This window comes from Zosterops lateralis, assembly GCF_965231275.1.
Source record: "Zosterops lateralis genome assembly, chromosome: 7".
Lineage (NCBI taxonomy): Eukaryota > Metazoa > Chordata > Aves > Passeriformes > Zosteropidae > Zosterops > Zosterops lateralis.
Genome location: NC_139767.1, coordinates 4,229,044 through 4,250,122, shown reverse-complemented (window position 1 = coordinate 4,250,122; position 21,079 = coordinate 4,229,044). Strand labels below are relative to the sequence as shown.

General features: G+C 41.0%; 1 protein-coding gene across 2 annotated transcripts in view; it reads right to left on the bottom strand.

Annotated features, from left to right (window-relative positions):
• The window catches only part of ERBB4 (erb-b2 receptor tyrosine kinase 4), a gene marked incomplete at its 5' end in the record, with an annotated part of 578,832 nt that overhangs the window by 111,451 nt on the left and 446,302 nt on the right, over positions 1-21,079 (bottom strand). For both annotated transcript variants that reach the window (XM_083864953.1, XM_083864954.1), the window contains 2 exons: positions 526-648; positions 4,166-4,298. In XM_083864953.1, the coding sequence (XP_083721079.1) occupies positions 526-648; positions 4,166-4,298 (256 nt within the window). The remainder of the gene's footprint in view (positions 1-525; positions 649-4,165; positions 4,299-21,079) is intronic.

Genomic DNA, 21,079 nt, shown 5'->3' with positions numbered 1-21,079 from the left:
ATACTTCTTTAAGAGAAGTACTTTCTCCATTGTGGGTTCCTCTCTCACATGCCAGTTGTTAAAGGGTGCCCTGACATAATTCATTTTATTTATTTAAATGGAAGAAACAAGAAGTGTTACAGTTTAGGTAATGGCATTGTTTCACTATGTATGATAGCTGTTGCAAGACCCACATGACACTTGTGAAACAAAAGACAGTGTTTATCCTTCTTTTCAAAAGTGTCCTGCTCTTATGTAAGCACAGAAGGGCAAACCTTGGTGCTGCACTTTGCCAGCAGGACAGTCCAGCCTGTGAGCCCTCTTGCACATAAAAATGACTGGGGCTGACATGTCTTTGCTCACCAAAAAATATTTGCATGTCACCATTTGACCCTGAGGACGCATTCTTTGCACACAATTCCAGTATCCTTTCTCTCCCAGGGCTCAGGAACCCACCCATGGGACAGGCTGCTTCGGTGCAAAGCAGAACTTGACTGGTCCAGAGTTAAAAGAGGGGACCCAGGGCTGTATGGGGAAGGCTCTCACCTTGTACACTGTTCCAAAGGCTCCGGAGCCCAGGACCTTGACTCTCTTCAGCTCTGTCTCCTTCAGGATGCGGAGCTGTGCTTGGTTGGGTGCTGTGCCACTTGGGGTCAGGGGCTCCACAAGCTATAAAGGAAAATCCAACAATCTCAAACATTGCTGTTACAGCAGCCTTCTTGTTAGAGAGTAGAAATGAGGTGAGACACAGACTTCTCGTTCACCACAGCATGAAAAGGGCCCTGTGTCCTGGGTTGTAGTGTAGGATGTACACAAAGTATTTATTCTATCACCGTCTTCATGAACTGTTAAACCAAGTGGGGCAGTGTCTTCCCAGGCCCCTGCCTTTGGGCTGTCTTCTGTTAATGGCCCATTAACGCCTTGCCCATGACTCACAGGTAACTCCCTCCAGGAGTTATCTCTGTTTAATGGGTCATCAAGGACCCACTTCACAACTCCTCGTCCTATTGTGAGATGCTCCGCCCAGGGGGAGGAGCCAAGCAGTCCCACCTGGATATAAGCTGGTATGTGGGACAGTGCAAGCAGCCCTGACCCACTGGATTCCCAGAGGACCAGAGCTACCAGACCTTTCTACAGGATCACTGCTTCAGGAAGAGCACCTCAGCTGGACTGCTTCCACCATCCTGCTCAGGTTGTATTCTGACTCTGTCAGTGGTCCTTTGTGTTATTGCATTTATTTTATTTTATTTTACCTTTCTTCTTATTAAATTGTATTTTTGACTTGTAGCCTCTCACTCGTTTTGCTTTCAAACCACAATACCCTGGTTTATTCCTCTTTACACCTTAGCCATCCTGACCCCAACCATTCACTGACTCTGCCTGCACCAAGCTCCTGCTGGAGGTTTCCCCTGCAGCCTCTGACTGCTGCTTATTTCCTGCTGAGCTCTGACTGCAGGGATCAGTTTGCAGACCGTGACTGCAGGTGCCAACAACAGGCTCTGACTGCACAGCCAGACTGACCTCACTGCAGGGATTCTCTCTGCCCAGGATCCTGCTTCTTCATGATCCTCTCCACCCCTCTTCCTCAAGGTTCCTTGTCCTTTACAGCTCCTCCATAATGATTCTCCCTCACTGGCTAGCCCATTCCCTTTATCTCACTTACCTTTATTGGATATAGATGTGACCCATTAGGGGCAAGGCTGCAGGTAATTAACACAGCTGTTACTTGTTAGCAAGTCAGGGCAAGATCACCTGTATTCCCTTCCCCTACACATTGCTAAACATCAAGACCCATCAGAAGTTTATACTGAGACCAACCAACCCAAGGAAACACTAGAACAAGACAGTGGTTGAGATCTATTGACCACTGCCCTGCAAACTCTTAGACATTTTTCATCTTCAAAAGCAAATCAGAAACACCACGAAACCAAGAGATCTGATAAAGCAAGTCCTCACTCAAACACAATAATTTCCACCAGAAACCTTGTGATGGAATTATGAACTGGAAATGGAATTGGTGTCAGAGTAACACATCCAAGGACTTTTGATAATGGAGGCAGTATAAATATTTTCTACATGACAGAAATATAGCATTTATTATCAGTGTACCACATCGTATTTTTGCCCATTTTAGTGTCTTTTAAGTTGGCCGTATTTCTTTTTAATGGCCTGGACTAAATGGCTCATCACATTCTTATTCTGTTTTGAGGAAGGGAGGATTTTTCTGAACTTCTGTTTTTCACCACACAGGAGCCCAGCTTTAGAGAGAAAACACCTTAGAGCAGAAAACTAATTTATAATAGCCACTAATTTACTACAATTAAACAATTTGCTCAAGATGTCCCAAGAAACTTTGTAAATGAGCCACAATGGCACATTCAGTTAAAAATGCTCTTAGATTAGTTTTCTGCCAGAAAAACAATGCTTCTTTAAAAATAAATAAAAAATACACGTGGAAGACAATACTCAATACAACACATGGAAAACATTCTGTTCCTTTACAGGATGAGGAAAATAATTCAGGGCTCCTCCTACTCAAATTAGTTTGAAACCACTGCAGCATTTCAAAGCTGCCTGTTTACAAGGCTAAATGCAGCATGCTCTGCAGTTTGAGAACTACTTCTATGGCTCTTTGGGCACCATGAACTACTTAATTTGTTGACCAGACTAATTAGTTTTGTTTAGGTAGAAATACCAGTATCTGGCAATTAATGGGTAAGAAAATCTAACAAAACCAGTTTGTGAAGGATGAAAAGAGGTTCTGTGCCACAGTCATATACAGAAATGGCAGGGAGAGGTCAGGATGTGTTGTGGGGGTCTAGAACCAGGCTGGTAGAGTTTTATGGAGAATGATCTACAGAGAGAGTAAATCCTGTTACAGCCTCTAGCTAGAAAGAGAGACTTCAACCAAAGGTATTTGCTTGTGTGTTTATTTCAGGATGCTCCTGATTTAATCTTCAGTTTCTCAGCCAAGACAGCAGCTTCCCCACATGTTCAGTAGGAGGCCCTGGTCCCTCAGGACTATAGCCAGACATAGCTTTTATCTGACCAAATGAAAAATGAAACCTGGACTTCAAAGCCAATGCAAGGAGAACCACCAGCTTAGAATAATTTATGCTTAAGTAGGGGCTGATACAATGGCAAGGTTTATTCATCTAAAGGCACTCAGTACTGTTAAGCTTTCTATACAGCTGAGCAGTGTTTAACAAGCAACACAAATTCTAGCCAAACATGAGGATACTTGTGCAAACAGACTGGGGATGCATAAATCATTTACTCCCAGGCTCGACAGTGGAGATGAGTGGGAGCAGAACCCTTGGAACAGAAGTGAAAGCAGCACTGCTAATAATGCCTTATCAAAGAGTCACTCGCTAACAGCATTTCCAAGCTTTATTATCTTACAAAGGGGTACCCTAATTTAAAAATACCATCATTTTCAAACTGCCTCAAGTATAGGACTGAGGAGATGGCAGTAATCACCTTTGCAGTAGCTGACAGATATACATTTAAAGTTATATTTAAATATACTTTCTAGATTGCCCCCTTCACTAATGACACTTCAAAGAGCAGGATGGAGCTGTCACAGCACTCTGCTATAGCTCTGCTACATTTATTTTTGCCAGTAGAACTGTGAACTTCAATTGGTTAAGCTTTGTGAAGTATCTTGGCTTAATAAAATACATAATTATTACATAATCATTACTGATACTTGCTGATCATTACAGCTTTGACAAAATCTGGACTACAAAGGCACTGTAGGCACTGGGAACAACAGTAAATTACAACATCTGCCTTTAGGCATGAAGCTTGTACCAGAGCTTGCTGAAGGAACTTACTTTAGCCTTAAAATAAATAGGGCCAGAATGAAACTGTAATATTAAAGCATGAGAGCTGCTAAATGTACTGATGAACTGGGATAGAAGTTCAGTGGAGAGCAGGATGGGAGTGGAGAAATCTAGTGGGACACACCTTCTTGTATTCATGGGGAACTTTTCCTGGTCTTCAGAAGCCATGAATCTGTGCTTGTGCAGAAAATCTGAAATAATTTTGTTCTTTTCACCAGTTTAGTTTGCACAAACAAGCAAAAGGATTTCTAGAGGCCTCTCTGGTAACTGAAGACCTGAACATCCCTAGCAGAAAAGCAGACCAAGCCCAGCATCTCTTCCCAGGCAGGCTGTGAGCTCACCTCAGTCTCCAGGAACCTTCGCAGTGCTCTCTTCTTCTTGATGCTTTTGCGCCGAACATACACGGCGAACGTCAGGCCCATGATGACGATGATGAAGAGGCCACCAATAACTCCTGCAGCAATCAGGGGGGTTCTGGCAATCAGAATCAGAGACTTTACTTTCACAGCTAGGGCCAGAGACCAAATAATGCTTGGGGACATAAAACACAGTCACATGGAAAGCTCACTAACTGCCTTACGATCTGAATTCCAGCCCCAATGGGAAGTCAGGGCAAACACGTTGGCACATAGTAGGAATTGGCTTGGTTTTAATCATTATACCGATTCTATCTTTGTTTACAAACCCCCATGCACATGTGAGGAGTCGTGTGGACAAGGAAAACACAACATGCATTTTGATGGCAAATGCAAATCTGCAATGGCAAAATGAGGACACAGGTATCTGCAGTTTCCTGCCAGAGATCTGCCTGGGCTGACTTTGCCTCCACCCGCACCAACTCCTGGGCTCCTGCATCCAGGGGACAGCAAGCCAATGAAAAATCCCCAGACTACCAACACAAAGTGCCTTCCTGAGTATGGAGGAAGTGAGAGGGAACTTCACAGGCAATATTTGGAGGTCACCTACATAGGCAATGGACAAATCAGGCTCCCTCTAGAGAAAACCCAAAGCAGTACTCTAAATTAGGCATTTTCACAGCATGCCAGAAACTTACCAACATGAACACACTCACAGCATTTAACATTCTCCCAACAATGGGTGGGCAGTTGCTGAAAAGATGGGTGAAAAGATGGGTAAAAACACAGCATGACAACTGCAGAGTGAGATGGTGCTGAAACCATTGCCTGGTAAGCCCAGGAAACAGATTAACTGTTGTCAAGATTGTGGAAATGTCACTGCTGTGCTCTAAAAGCCTCCCTCAGTTACACCTGAATGATGATGAAAGGTACATTACAGCCTATTAATAAAAATGTACCACACAGCTATGGAAAATTTTAGTCTCCTTCAGAAATACTAAATTGTTTTATCCAACCCTTTATTCTTCTTTTTACAACCTTTCCTGAAGCAGTGCCATCTCACCTATGCTGCAAGAAGGTGTACCTACATTACCTCTGAGAAAGCCTCATACTACCACATCCAGTATTCAAAGCACCACTACCACGTTTTCCCAGGGTAAACACATGAACACAGAGGCCTATTGCAGTTCACAGACTTTATGATGGAAACTTCAAGCTTGCCAATAAAGGCAGGGGAATGTTGTCTGGCTGGGAAACCGGTTATGGTGTTTGGGGAACACGAGTCCAGTACCACCTCCACCTCCTCCTCCAGGGAGTCCAGCCTTAAAACACATTGCCCCTTCTAACCCTTCTAACCCCAGTGCTTACTCTGTGATTTGGAGTGCAGAGCTTAAAGAATCTGGCATATCCACCTCAAAGTCAACAACCCTGTGGTTTATTTGTTCCAGGACCAGGTGCCAAGTCTGTGCAGCCACAGCTCCCTGTTATCACTTCACCACTGCTTTCAACCACACATGGATTATTTCCTAAACCCAGATTTCAGGGTGCCACCCCACCACTGGGGTTTGTTGGATTTTCTTTGCTTTTTCTCTCTGTTCTGCTAATATCAACAGTTCTCCTGCCTCAGTTCTCTGCTTATTTTCATGCTTGCAGAGCCTTACCTTTAATACCCTGATGAATTCCATTAAGCTGTTTACCTTTCTGCTGGGCCATTGCTGGGGTTGTTCAATACATATCCCTGCAAGGTGGCACTGACCAGAGCTGCTGCTGAAGGCACAAAACCTTCTCCCATTTTGGTTTATTTTAATCCAATCATTTTTTTGTATATGCACCTGACAAACTGTTTGGCTTCACAGGCAGCTGGCCACACAAATCTCCTTTTCTCTAGTAGCATTAAGGGCTTAATCCACTTACTTTTGTTACACTGCTGTCCCACAGCCACCTCCATGAGTGTAATTCCTGACATTTGCCCCCCTCAGACTACTGCCCACTAAAAACTAATTCTATTAACAATGCTGCTGAAAAGACAAAAAAAAAAAAAAAAAAAAAAAAAAAAAAAAAAAAAAAAAAAAAAAGCATTATCAACCCCCCCCATCATGTTAAGTAATTTTTAAAAGCATGGAGGACTGAAAAGGCTCAGAAAAGCTGAAGTCAAGCAAGGAGAGGTAGTTCCATGTCAGTCCTGCCTGTCCAGCATAATTAATGGACAGCTAAAAGTCAATCCAGTCAATCCTAGCTCACATTTCTTACAGCTCCACCACTAACCTATCAACAGGAAACTCCTGATACAGCCTCTGCTTTCCTTTACACACTGGAAATCTACTCCACAGCATGGAAACAATCTCTGCTAGGTGTTTCTGGATTTTCATGCTCATGAAAACAGGCTTAGCAGCCCAAGGAACGTGGCCCTGAATCATAGTTCAACCCCATATAATTACTTTGCTATCCCACATCCCTCCCTCAACTGAGGAGAGAATACCCAATTAGTAACTGGAAAAGGCATCAGCTGGAGAGGCTGTGGGAGGAAAAAAAAAACCCCACAACATGAAAATCCTGCCTCTTTAACTAGAAACTCTATCTGTGGCTAAGAGTTAAAAGAAAGATTCCAGTATTCCCTTAGGAGAAATGAATAATATATATGCATTTCTTCTCAAGTGTGTACTGTGTTTTCACATTTAGAAACACGTAACACCCACTCCCCACACACCAAAGCTGACTCTGAGTTCAAAGTCAGCATTTCAGGATGGACAAGGATGCTCGTACCATTCCATCCACTCCAAAAGATCAGGACAGCTGCAATTCCCACAGTGCCCTCAGACCAGGTACTAAAGCCTAATTACTGATTTGGATGAGTACACGGCTATGTACAGTACACGGCTGGTCTCACACTCTTGAAAGGGGAGAGGAAATCGAGTTGTGCCCCATGGAGTAAAGCTGACAAACACCACCTGCTTCTCCATCTTTGGCATTGTCCCACCTGGTATGAGATGTGAAGAAACTGAGCTTTGAAGCCAGGCTGTTAGAAGGTTGCAAGTGCCTCTATCAACTTTCTCCTCCTTGGAGTTTTCATCTATATATCCAAACAGGATCCTTTACAACCTTGAGTGTTTGCTAAGCAGCTCCTTCTCATAAATCCTTGTTACCGAGGCATTATTTTTCCTGATGGATGATTCCTACATCCTGCATTCCTCACCCCTTCCATCAGTGGGGGTTCCAGCCAACTTTGAAGCTGCCCTTTCAGAGATCTGACGGATTCTACTAATCCTGGGGCGATAATCTTAGTATTTAAAATATACAAGATAAACAACCAGGCTGGGAAGCAAATTTGTGGATGTTTCAACAGCCTCTCTCTGCTGTGCAAAGACCTAAAATCTTTACAATAGTTTTCAGGCCCAAAAGCACAAACAATGGTGGGCTGAAGAGAGAAAACAAGGAGGATGGGACTTGATAATCTGAAATTGTAATTGGACAATTAAACCCCAATGTGCAAACGGACCAAAACTTATAAAAGTGTGAGACCTTGTGATGGGTTGTCCATTTCGTGACTCTTTTAGGACAGCCACGATGCCCAGAGTGCCTGGTGTTCACCCCAGGGGTGGCAATCACTCATCTGATGTTATTCACATCAAGACTGCTTTGCTTTATACTCTTTTTCAAGAGCAAGGTAGCCTTCCCCCTCTCTCCTCCTAACATGAAGGTGTGTGAATACTGATAAATGGCCCTATTTATGTGCAGATTAGGAGTTCTAATCACGAGTAAACACAAATTTTAACTCACAGCTGATCTCACACTTACACAATTACTACCAATTCCACATTTAATCCAGAGATGGGCAAACTCTCAACAAGCCACAACTTTTCAAGGTGCAAACTGACCTGAGGGTTGCAGTCTGTGCCTGGGTCCACTCAGCACTTAAACATCTCTAAAGAGCAGACACAGCTTTCCCTTTGGCCAAGGCTCATGTGGACAAACAATGAACCTGTTGACAAAACTTTTTTTTCCTTGCCCACACTGGTTCTTATAGGCATGCCCGTAAAGGTGTGTTCTACTCACACCTCTTTTTTAAGAATGGAGGAGTCCTCATTTTACTCAGCAGAGTAAATGAGGATAAAGAAAAAGAAATTGAGTACAGCTTTGAAAATTAATACAGCCTAACATTCTACACATTAACATGTATTGATTAAAAATCTGTAGCATTTTTATTATCACACACAGTGCAAAATGGATTTCTTTAAAACTGGTTGTAAATCTGAACGGCATAATTTAGAACTACCACTCTATTATGTTTTCACTATAAATGACTAAGAACTCTCAATTTTAAATCCTTGCTACTACATCTGACTAGGAATAATTACTGAAATCTCTGGGATTACAGCATCAATATCAAGGTTTTTTATGGGCTTCTCTTCCTCTAAAACTGAAAAGTCCCAATAAAATCTCTTGCACCCCTGGTGTTTTTAGGCTGATTTTTTTCTTTTTTGCCTCAACTTAAATAAGAAATACTATTTAATAACAGTATTAAATAATACTAGTTAAAAGCTTGCACAGTGACTCTGTTTTGAGGCCTGTGCTTTAAATAAACAGGTGAACATTCTTTTTAATATATGCCAAGTCATGTCCCATATAATGTAGACTGATTTGTCTGTGACACAAAGCCAGTTAAACCCACTAGACTGGACTCACAGCTGAAGCCAGTTCAGCAAATAAAAGAGCAATCTGCCTAATAAAGCTGTCATATTTATAATTTTCTTTGGAAACAATAATATTTTGCTTTAAATAAAGGAAACTAGAGCTGTAATGACCAGAGATGATGATGGACTGCTCTGAAACCAAAACCATCAGCATTAGCACAAGGAGTTTCTCTCTGCATAAAGAATTCCAGTTAGAAGCAATCAACTCAGCCTGCTTCTCTGCAAACAGTGGCAATCAGCTGGCTCATCATGCCTGTGTACATGAGATTATTCATCAAGAAAACACACTTTTCTCCAATGGAAACGTGGCCTGTTTGCTGTTCATTTGCTGTCTGCTCTAGGACCACCACGGAGCAGCACAACCCATGGCAGGGCCTGTCCCCTCACTGGAGAAACACATGGTGGAACCCACATCAAATCTGCAGGTACCAAAACATCCAGTTTTGAGCCATGTCTCATAGACAATACACACTGTAGCTCACAACTGGAACATGTTGCTCTGCAACTGGTTTTTATAAGTACAAAGAATAGAGAACATGAAGGGATGTTCACGAGTGTTTTAAATAACTATCAGTAAAAAAACCAGAATATTGTGCTCTCCCTTTTGTTATTTTTTTTTTTAAACACTTTTTGAATTCCACTGCTGGAAAGTGCTTGTAATTCACTTAAGTTCTGTTAAGTGTTTGCTGAAATTGAGCTATTCAACAGAAGAAATATGGAAACTCACACCTGACTGTGCCTGTAGACTGCACAGGTGGATTGTCTACCTCTAAGGAGCTGCAAGGAGGTTTCTCTATCTCATGTCCTTCATTTTTACTTTATTTCCCAAATTAATATCTTTCTTAGAAAATGCATTGATCTCTCTTCTTATACCTGCCTTTCCTGAAAGAAATCATTCAGAAGATTTAAAGAGGACAGAGCAGATATTTTGTTTAAGTTGGTGAGAACACTCAACAGGACTCCTTGAGTCATTTGGGACAGCAAGCATTTGCTTTCTCAAGCTCCAGGAATATTTCACAGCAGAGAGCCTTCAAGGATTGTACTTGGGGACCTGACATTCTGAAGCAGATTCCGTCCTCTGAAGTCTTTATGATTTTGTGTTTCTCCTTTATGAAAAAAAAGCTCTGTACATTGAAGGGAGCCCCAACCTCTGCCCAAGCACCTCTCCAAGGGGAACAAGCCCCTGCGCATAAGGGAACAATCAGACTAAGGTTCAGCACTGGACACTGGCAGAAGAGAAAAACCAAGCATCAAAACTGAAAGAGGAGACATTTAGATTATATATATGGAAGAAATTTTTCTCTGTGAAGGTGGAGACATCCTGGCACAGGCTGTCCAGAGAAGCTGTGGCTGCCCCTGAATCCCTGGAACTGTTCCAGGCCAGGCTGGATGGGGCTTGGAGCAACCTGGGATAGTGGAAGGTGTCCCTGCCCATGGCAGGGGTGTAACATGTTGATCTTTCAGGTCCCTTCCAACACAAACCATTCTCTGATTCTATGATAACAAAATGGGATGGGATAAACAGATGAGACTAGAACTATCACATTGTATTCCCAGTGGTGCCTTGGGAAGGCTGACCTGGAACAGAGACTGGACAGATACTTATTAAGCAGATATTTATTAAAAGGCTTTTAAGGGCACACCTTGGGCAGGACAAGAGCCTGACCAGGGCTACACCCAAGGTGGACCCAAAATGGGCACAAAATGGACAAATGGTCACAAGGTCTCACACTTTTATAAGTTTTGGTCCATTTGCATCTTGGGGTTTAATTGTCCAATTACAGCTTCAGGTTATCAAGTCCCATCCTTCTTCTTTCTCTCTTCAGTTGTTTGTGCTTTTGGACCTGAAAGTTGTACCTGTTGTCCTCGGTGTCCAGCAGGAAAAGGATTTGTTTTTTCTCCCTACTCTATGAAGAGCTGAGTGACACTTAATGTGAGGCTCAGAACTGTACCCCTGGGCAGCACAGAATGTGAAAAACATGAAAGCTGAAACTTAAGGCATCAGCAATCTTCAAGTTCTTTGTCATATCCAATAATTTATTCTGTAATAAGAGCTTAAGTGGGTTTCAGCTGAGGTTTTTTAAGAAGTGGTGGCATTAAAGCATCTTTTGGACCTATGTTTGAAATGAAAGTGCATGGAGGACTTCTAGCAGGATGTCTTTGGAAATATGTATATCCATATCTTTCATGTATTATGTACATTCATGCACACCTACAGGTAAAAATCTTTCCTTCAAAGCCTAAATCAAACCAGTCACACTTCACTCTGCCCTGGCATGTTTATATAAATATAGCATTTGAGACATTTATTAGAACACCAGTAACAGCCATGATGCTGTTACCTTCAGCACAGATTTTAGCTACTCATCATTTGAGTTCTAAATATGCAGAATTTATCTTTGTGGAGCATAGCAGGGAAGAAATGCAGCCAATGCTCATAAATACAGAGAAGAATTGAAGGCAGATAAAGAGCAGAGTGTGAGGAATTTCTTTGAGTATGCCTGATGCTGGTTTTGGATTTATCACTATTGTTTTACTGGAATAGCATACTGTCTAAATATCCTACACACATTATATCAATCACTAGAAAACCCCATTTGCTTACTGAGGAAAAAACTCATATAAAACTGATATCCTGTTCCTGACACAGGTTTGTACAGGATCACCTCTTATACAATACTATGCCCAAAAGTTCTTTTATGTTAATTACTTATCACTCATCTCCCAGTCATTCTTATGTTACCAAATGAAGCAGAGAGAAACTCTGGGGTATCTTGCAACTCCTCTTAATTCTAGTCATCATCCCACTGCCAGCATTTCCCCAAAGGCCATCCTAAGAAGAAAAGTTGAGCACAGAAGCTGCAAACTCACCCACTGCCACTGCTCTCTTTGGTATCCACAGGCAGCCAAAGGAATCTCATCCACTCCAGTACAGGAGCCAAGGGAAACCAGCCTTTGTGAGCATCATTCTGCTCTCAGCTCTGCTGACCGCGGGGTTGTGTTTGTTAAGAGCAACTCCAACTCTCCAACTGCTCCTTCATTACAATTATTTTGTAGTACAGCACAGCCCACATTGAGGAAAATGATAATTTAGTAAAATAGCTCTTTCCTTCTCCCAAATTTCTGTATGATAGAAAATTCCAGAAGTTACTGCTTTATCTGTGGAGCTTCTGAATGTTAGAGAAACTTGTTTTTTGACAGCTGCTGAAATTCCAGAACAGAACAGGCCAAGCATCTGGGGAAAAGGTGATCCAGCTTAAAAACCTCTTTTTCCTCTTTCAGTCACAACTCCCTTCCTTTCCTATTTCCACCAAGTTTCCAAACCTAAGTAACAGCACTCTGGCAGGCAGTGGATTCTGCTGACTTTTTGTGCCTTTTAGGTCTCACAGAGTCTGAAGCTCATTAGTGGTCAAAAAAATAATAATAAAAAAAAACCCAAGCAGAGGAAAGGTTCCAATACCATTTCCCTCCCTGCCTCTTCATGAGGGAGACAGGGATTGCTTCTCATTCCACCTCAAAAATATGTGTTTTTGAAGTATTTAAGGAATCAGCAGCACAAAAAGGCTGATGAAACCTTAAGAGAGTATTTACAAACATACTGATACAACTATAGGTTTTGGCTGCTTTCTCAGTGATATCCTTCTAGTCACTGGAAGTTTCCTGGAAACTGCTCCCCTGTTTTAAAAATCCATTGATTAGAAGTTGACTCAAACATCCTGAAGTTTGGAATTTGCAGCCCTGACCCACTGGTTGATCCAGGAACTGAAAGTAGAGAGATTTCACCCGTAGTTGAAGTGAGACAGCACTGAACTTAGCCTGCATCCAAATTATTCACATGCAGAGGACACCACTGCCACTGAGGGAGGGAAAAGCATGTCTATGGGAGATGGGACACTTCCAAAGCAAATATATTATCTCTTCAACCTGTTTTTTGTCTCTTATCCCTGCTGTGATTAAGACTTTGCGTAGTAACAACTAGTGGTCCATTTTAATGCAGGGATGCTTTTTACCTTTTCTTTTTTTCCCTTCATCAGTCCATCAGGGGCAGGGGAAGATGTGATTTATTTCATAAATTTGCACATATTTTTTTTAAGGAAGGCTATTCACTCAAACAGAGCAATGCCCATGGATACAGACACCACTGGCATGAACTGAAAATATCCCCATGGCTGATTCAAGCCTGCTGGGAACTCAGAGGAGATGGGTTTGGCCACTGCCATGACACTGAACTGCCCCTCTGGAACTGCACATTTTCCCTCCAGTCCACTACATCACCACAGTTTTTTCACTTCTGACCCACCAGCCTACAGGATCTGCATCCCCTGGCCCACGTTCCCAGTGTTATTTTCTGAGCAATTTTCAGATGAACATACTCTATTGCCAAAAGCAGGGACTGCAGTGTCTTGTCTCCTCTTCAGCATGACCCACACTGACATCAGGCCAACAGATTCTAACCTTGCAGGATTCATTTGGGCAAAAGAAATGGCAACAAACAAAACTGCATCTTTCATCCTTTTGTTTCCTTCTACTTTTCCACTGTCACCACTTCTTTTCACTCATGTTGTGGTGCTTTACATCTTCTGTGCCTTCTGAGACATATCTGTATTACTTAATTTCAGTGACAGTATCTAAACATTACTGCATTTATGACAAGTAAAGAACTATGAGTTTAAATGGAACAGTAAATACAATAAGAACACGTAACAAAAATCCAAGTGAGCATTTTAAGACATGTCCAACACTGGTGTATTGCTTTGAAATCCTATGTTTCCAAAGGACACTCTATGTCACAGGCAGAGTATTGGGAGCCCAAAATAAATTGTTTGAGGAAAAAGTTCACACTTTTCATTAAAAACTATTGCATTTCAGAGAGTTTTCCTTTAGGCATTACTAGAAAACTTTGTATCATTGACAAACCAGGGATCACATCATGACTGGACCATGTTTAACCAAAGCTTGGCCCTTATCCTGATGATGAGGTTGTATTTGTTCTCAGATTTCTGCAGAAATGCCACAACTCTTTAGTATGAGAAACTACTAGCTCTGCTGAGAAATGTACCACAACAGGCAAATACAGAGTTACCTCCTCACAACCAAAGAAAAGCTCAATCAGAACTAGACAGCCCCTGCTCTTCACATTATCCCATAATCTTTCCCTGTTTTATCATTTGCTCAATCTCAGATAACTACAGAAATTATTTTCGACATTATCTTCTATTGATAAAACAGCCAATATGTCTGCAAAAGATCTTGTTCACCAGCAAGTCAAGATGGTGTCATTAAAAATTTACATCAGAATGGAAAAAAAAAGCATGAAGCTTTTTGACAAAAGCACAGATAAGATCTGAATGAGTTTCTCATCTCCCCTAGCAAAGGACAGTCTGAAAACTCAGAATTTTACCTGACCTAACTGGTAATGAGCAAGCATTTGTGAACAGAACAGAAATCCTGTGTAAAGTCAGGTGGAACTCTCAGTCTGTGTCTCACTCACAGCTGACAGGAGGCAAAGCTCAGGATTCAGCAGCTGGATTTGCTTGTCTGTGTCCAACTCAGTACTCTGAATCAAAATTCAAAGGACATTCTAGCTTAGACCATGAGCCAAGAGCTGATCACAGCTGGAAACTATTGCCACAGACATTGAAGTGTCACATGGCAGGAGCAGCCACACCACCCTCTGCCTCCAACTTGGCACAAACTCATCTTGATTTCACAAGTCTAGTGCTGGAGAAGAGAACATCACCACAGGAAATCATTCCAGGGATTAATAACCTTCATTAGAAATGCACTGGCATTTTGCTGCTTTGAGTGTCTCTCAGATTTCACCCATTTTATACCTCACAGACACCCAACTCTCCTTTTTGGTCTGCTAGACTTAGTGCCATCCTTAACCAACCTTTATCTCCTTAGCTGTGTACTTCCAGAGGAGAATCTGCCTCTACACCTTCACATTCAGCCAAAATAAGCTTTAGCTGCTTGAGTTCCTAAACTTCATTCCAAGAGACAAGGTACTATTTCCTGTGGCTCTTCTCTAAAGCCTCTCTAACACACATTCCTGGAAAAACAGTATCTCTGAAGGTACAGGTCTACATTCTTGTTCAACTCTGTCCACTACCACCGTAATGAGGGAGAAAATAGGCAAAATAACTCTACTTTACAGAAAGGAGATGCAAAGGAGGCTGAACTAACAAAGAGAGGGCATGGCATGGGGGATGTGTTTAGTATTAGCTCCCCTCTCCCACTAGAAATTGAATTTAGTTTTTTGAAACTATTACCCAAAGGTACAGATAATTTACATGACATTTTTCCACCCTGCTACTTTACTTTACAGCATGGAAAAAATTATAGTAAGATTAAGTAATTTGGTCTGATGGTTTGATTTCCTAATGCTCTCTTCCTGCATGATTGCTGGTATTTGTGCTAATGCTCCCACCTTTGGCAAGTGCCGAGGAACAACTTCCCACACATGGCACCAAAGTCAGGACTTCGTTAATTCCTTGTTTAATTACTTTATCTCGTTTACCATTGGGTTTGCTACACACTAGGAAAGTGTCAAATTTAACACTGGTATTTCCATTCCTGGAAAAACAAATGAAAAGGACTGACAGCAAATTGCAACTATCCTAACATTGTTAACAAGTTATCTGCTAGTTTTGATTCAATGCTGGAAAAGCTGTTGCAATTTAACTGAGAAGTGAAGAAGATTTTGGTGTGTAAAACAAACAAAAAAGGTAATGCCAACGTGCAAATTCTCATCTGCATTACATGTTCTGTGCTCCATCACTGCAGAAAACTGGTGTTAAGCAGGCAGTGAAAAGCAAACAGGGGAGGATGTGCTGCTCTAAAGAACTCCAGCCAAGAGCTTCCCATTTCATGCAGGAATTGCAGCTCCTTCACAGCTGAGTAAGGTCACAAGGAGTAAGTGAGATTGCAGAGAATAAACTCTGGGCTGGGCTCTCAACTCAAACACATTTGTCATGTAAATTTTTCCAACTAAGAAGGAGTGACAAATCCTACATTGCACGGGTAAATTGGAAGTGAGACCACAAGCTTTAGTTCTGTGTTATTATATATTAAATATTAATGGAATTATTAAGAAACCATTCACTGAGGTTCAAACATCCCTATATCTTCCATATTTTGAAAGCTCTACAAATGTATATTTAATACTAGATAATTAATTTATAACAGCATTAAATCTAAATTAAATCCTTATTTCCAGGCACGAGAGACACCCATTGGAGAGCAGTGAGATATATACTGTTGCTTTATAATAAGGTCACCTCTCCATGGCACAATTTTATTTCTGCATTGTATATTATTTGTGTAGCCAAATCAATACAGACACACAACACAAGGGTGATGAGAAACAAAAGCAATGACCTCTGCAATGGCACTCGGTGTTGTTTGCCATTCTAACAAACCATTTATTATTTTGCATTTCCTATTGCTTCTTTTCTTCCTGCAGTGACCTATCACATTTAGCCTTTAACACTCATCGTTTTTTCTGCTCATAGTTTCAGTAAAGATAATCTAGTCAGTTTTCTTAACAAAGGATTTTCCTATCAAAAACGAGCACAGCTGCTGAGAAACTTGGTCAGTGAGTACCAACAGTATCAAGATCCTGTGAGAGTTTATTGCTCACATTCTACTTGTTTGTATAACAAACTTTTAGACACATCAGATTTCTGACCTTACTCCATCCTTCGCTCTCTCAACAGGATCCTCAAACTACTGGAGCCACAGAACAGATTTTATACAGCATTTTGTGAGAACTGCTTCCAGTTCTTTCACTCTCCCAACCTTAACAGTTTATTTCTCTCTATAGCAGCATACCCTACTAAGTTCTTCTATACCATGAGTCCATGCCAGCCAACCCTGCTGAGTAAAGCAGATGACGCACAAGCCCTCAGTGATCACAGACAAATCTTTCTGAACGTGGTACAGAACAGAAGCTTTATCACAGTGAGCAATTTATTAACTGTGGGCAGACCTCAAACAGAAAGAGGGGAAATTTAGGTCAGATATGAGAAAGGAATTCATCCCTGTGAGGGTGGTGAGGCCCTGGCACAGGGTGCCCAGAGAAGCTGTGGTTGCTCCATCCCTGGAAGTGTCCAAGGCCAGGCTGGATGAGGCTTGGAGCAACCTGGGATAGTGGAAGGTGTCCCTGCCCATGGCATAGGGGTTAGAACTGGATGGGCTTTAAGGTCCTTTCCAATGCCAACCACTCTAGGATTCTATCTGTACAACAGGATAGAAAGAAGGAATACCCACCCACACCCTTTCACAAGACCAATCTTAAAACATGGAAGTGGTAAAAAAATGGAAGAGGTCACAAGATCACCACAGTGACTTTCATTCATGTCACAGGGGTACTCCAAATGTGCTCCTCCTAAAGCTCCAGGCAGGGAAATGCCATGACAAAAATTAAAGTACCCTCAGCGAAGGTTCAGAACCAGTTCAGTAGAGGCAAGTTCTCCCACAGAACTGGGATTTCTCTAACAATCTCTTTCATGAACCTGAAAGGAGGTTGTAGCCAGGAGGGAGTTGGTCTCTTCTCCCAGGCAACCAGCAACAGGACAAGAGGACATGGGCGGTTTAGGCTGGGCATTCAGAAGTTCTTCACAGAAAGAGTGAATGGGCTGCTCAGGGAGGTGGTGCAGTCACTGCCCCTGGAGGTGTTTAAAAAAAGACTGGACGTGGCACTCAGTGCCATGGTTTACTTGATAAGGTGGTGTTTGGTCATAGGTTGGACTTGATGACCTCAAAGGTCTTTTCCAATCAAGCTCGTTCTGTGATTCTGTGAATTTATCCTGTTTGATGATGTGTAAATCTATGCAACCCATGGAGGAAGGATCTGAAACTGTCTTTTTTTCCTAGTCTGGTTCTTAAAAAATAAATCTGTTTCTTCAACTGCTCTGTTCTGATGCAGCTTCAGAAAGCTCCATATTAAGAGTCTCTCAAGAGCAGCATCTTTTACCAACCAAGTAACATAGGTTAGCTGGTACTCACAGATCTTACTCAGATTTCCCTCTTATTTTACTTACACAGATTTCCCTCTTATTTTACACAGAGATCCTCTGCCCCTGCAGAACAACTATAATTATTCTATAAAAACAGAGAGCATATGGAGTGCTTTCCTCCAAGCCATGGAGCTGAGCGCTGTGAAAGCCGTGAACATAAGCAGTTTATTAGAGGTGGTTTCCCTTCCCCACCAACTACTGAGAGCTGCTGTGAAATTCTGTTGAAGTCATACTGTGATGGGGTACAAAAGAGCTATGAAAGGATTTGCCTGCATTACACAGGGTTTACTGCTAATTAGCTCTTGTACACATAAGCAGTAGATAAAACCAGCTTTTTTTGGTTGTTGTTGTTGTTGAGGAAGTGATGATTTGTTGAGAGGACATCCTTTTTGGATACAATGCTAGCAACAGGATTGTAATTAGAGTTAACATCTACACAACATTCTATTTAAGCACTTGACAATAGTGGGCCTGGCTAATTAGTTTCTGTTAGTTAAAAGGGAAATGTAAATGAAATTTTCTTGGGGCGTAAACAGAGACACCAGCTTACTCAGACCAGGAACATCACTGCTGGGGCTGGTTCTTTCCTGTCATATCCAACACATGCTCCTGATCACATCTTTAGATGTACAATCTCACACGCAGCAGAAAACAGAAACTTCACTCCTCCTTTGATGATATTTTCTCTCCTAGTTTTAAGGTGAATGAAGCCTAGCGAGGACAAACCAATTAAAATTCATACTTTAGGTAAAAACTTTGTCCACAGTCTCACTCCAATAACTGCACTAGCTGAATTTTCTGGTGAACTTGAAAGGAACCAGCCTTTCCTGACTGTCTTGAGTATTTTCTTAATGAACAGCAGAGCATTTTATTTACAGTTTTTGAATCATCCTTTTAGAAACAGTTATCCCAGTCTTGTGAGCAGACACACTCATCTCTTTGCTGATTGTTTCAGAATCTGCTGGAACGTGCCATTGTGTGCTATTCCAACCACAAAAACTACTGAATGCAACTGCCAGAAAGTAGCAAAAGGAGGAGTAGCATTGTAATAAGAGGCAGGAAAGGAGGATGGATAACTCCTTTGGGCATCCTGGCAAATTCCAGCCTTCTTCCACTTTCCATCTCTGCTTTGGCAATGTCTATGATAGACTAGTATGGGAGGTGGAACCAAACCCAAAGCCCTACAGGAATAATCCATACAGGAAGCTGCATGAGGAGCTGTTCTTTTGGACAGAAATCTATTGAACCTAAAGGTTAAAAAACCCAAAACCAAACTATGCAGAAGGAAATGCACTGCCAAAAGTAAGGTTGTTTTCCCACAAACTCGAAAGGACTAAAGCAGAACACCTGAAGTTTCACCTGTCATTTGGAAAACAAGCCATGGGATACACATCTGATTCATCTTTATTAAACATGACAGAAAGAATTCCTGTGCTATTCCACCAGACTCTTACAAAAGCCCTCAAGCCAATGGATCATGGCATAAACAATTTGCAAACTAAAAAAACTGGAAAGGAAAGCAACACTGCTATGAAAATGGAAATAGGAGAAGATGAGGAATATCTTGTTTGGGTTAAAGCCCTGCTCTCACTTTCAGCTGCCTGAACATCAGAAAACCCTGTCCCCTTCTACTCACTGATAATTCATGTCAATGGAAAAAACTCAAGTCAATAGATAAGAGTCAGACTGATTATTAATTAATTTAAGATTTGTAAGTCTCAGGAGGGTGCACAACATTAAAGGGACATGAAGAAGGTTCTATCTAAAGTTAAACACATCTATTTTGGATTTCCAACCTTACAGGAACAAAAAGTGCCACTTTGCCAGTGCAGTTTTGCCCATCTTTAGCCCAAACAGAATAAACCATTTTCACAATTAAAAAAAAAAAATAAAAGCACAATTTCACAAATCTAATATAGAGGTATGAAGTTTCCTTCTTTGCCTTGAAAGTGAAAAAATATATACACACTGACATTTAAACACAGTGCAGTAATTTGCCTAAAATAAATTCAGCAAGGCTGAAACAAACAAAAAAATATCCATGAAATCCAAAGGAAATAGGAAACATTTGAGGGCTTTCCCTCTCAGGCAGAGCAGAGCAGGAGTAAAACCACTAAACGGAGTAAAACAATTCCTCTCATTTTTGTAGTTTGGTAAGGCCCTTAAATTTGAGGAAATAATAATAATAATAATAAATTTTCTGTATTTGTGCATTGAGTAAAGCTGATGAAACTGGGACTCTTAAAACTGGGGCAGCTCTGTTTGGATGAGTCCATCTGAAAATGAGGCCCCACAGAAATATCTCAAACTGGACATCCCAGATCAGAAAGATTAAAACAAAACATTGAAAATTTCATCTTCTGTTGCTTATTCATTGCTAATTGAATTAAGTCAGAACTGATAGTGATTTAATAAACAAATGTACCCTTTGATAGCATTTATAGTGCACTGCTTTTCAAGTCCAAATATGTTCTCCCTCTTAAGCTAGAAATAGGCATATTCACATTACATACACAATTAGGAAGGAAAGGCAACCTTAAAACCTTTTGAAAAACACAAGAAAAAAACCTCAGATTGAAATCCTTAATGAGATGGGTTTGATTGAATTTATGCATTTTTTCATCTAATCTTAGCTCAGGAGAGTAATCCCAAAGCCTAGAAGTCATATTAACCAGTTTGAGTTTAAGAATGAGCAAACTCAATGGCAACGTAGGGCTTTCATGAAAAAGAATGCAGAGTAAAGCCTACGTGAATTTGTTTCAATTGTTATTACTGAAAAAATAAAATTGCCGTAAGGTTCCAATTTTTCTTTTAGACAGAAAACGAAAAAAAATCAAATAATAGATTTATGTGAATTGAGGAAGAAATTTGGTTTTGCTGAAACACTTATTTTTTCAAGGGAGTATGTATGAAAGAAAGAGGTTCATTTGCTTTTAAATTCTGTCTTAAACAAACAAACAAAAAACCCCACAAAAAAGCCAATAAAGGGAAAACAAGTGAATTCCAATTTTACTGGAATTTTCGCCATGCAGTAAAATTTAATCTGGAAACATTAATATCTGCAGGAAATTTCAGAATTTAATCTTTATTGATTTAAGCCAAAAATAAAACCAATTTTTTTTTTAAAGGCACTTTTTAATCAGCCTAAATGAGCCGAATATTTAACGAATTTTCACAAAAATCAAATT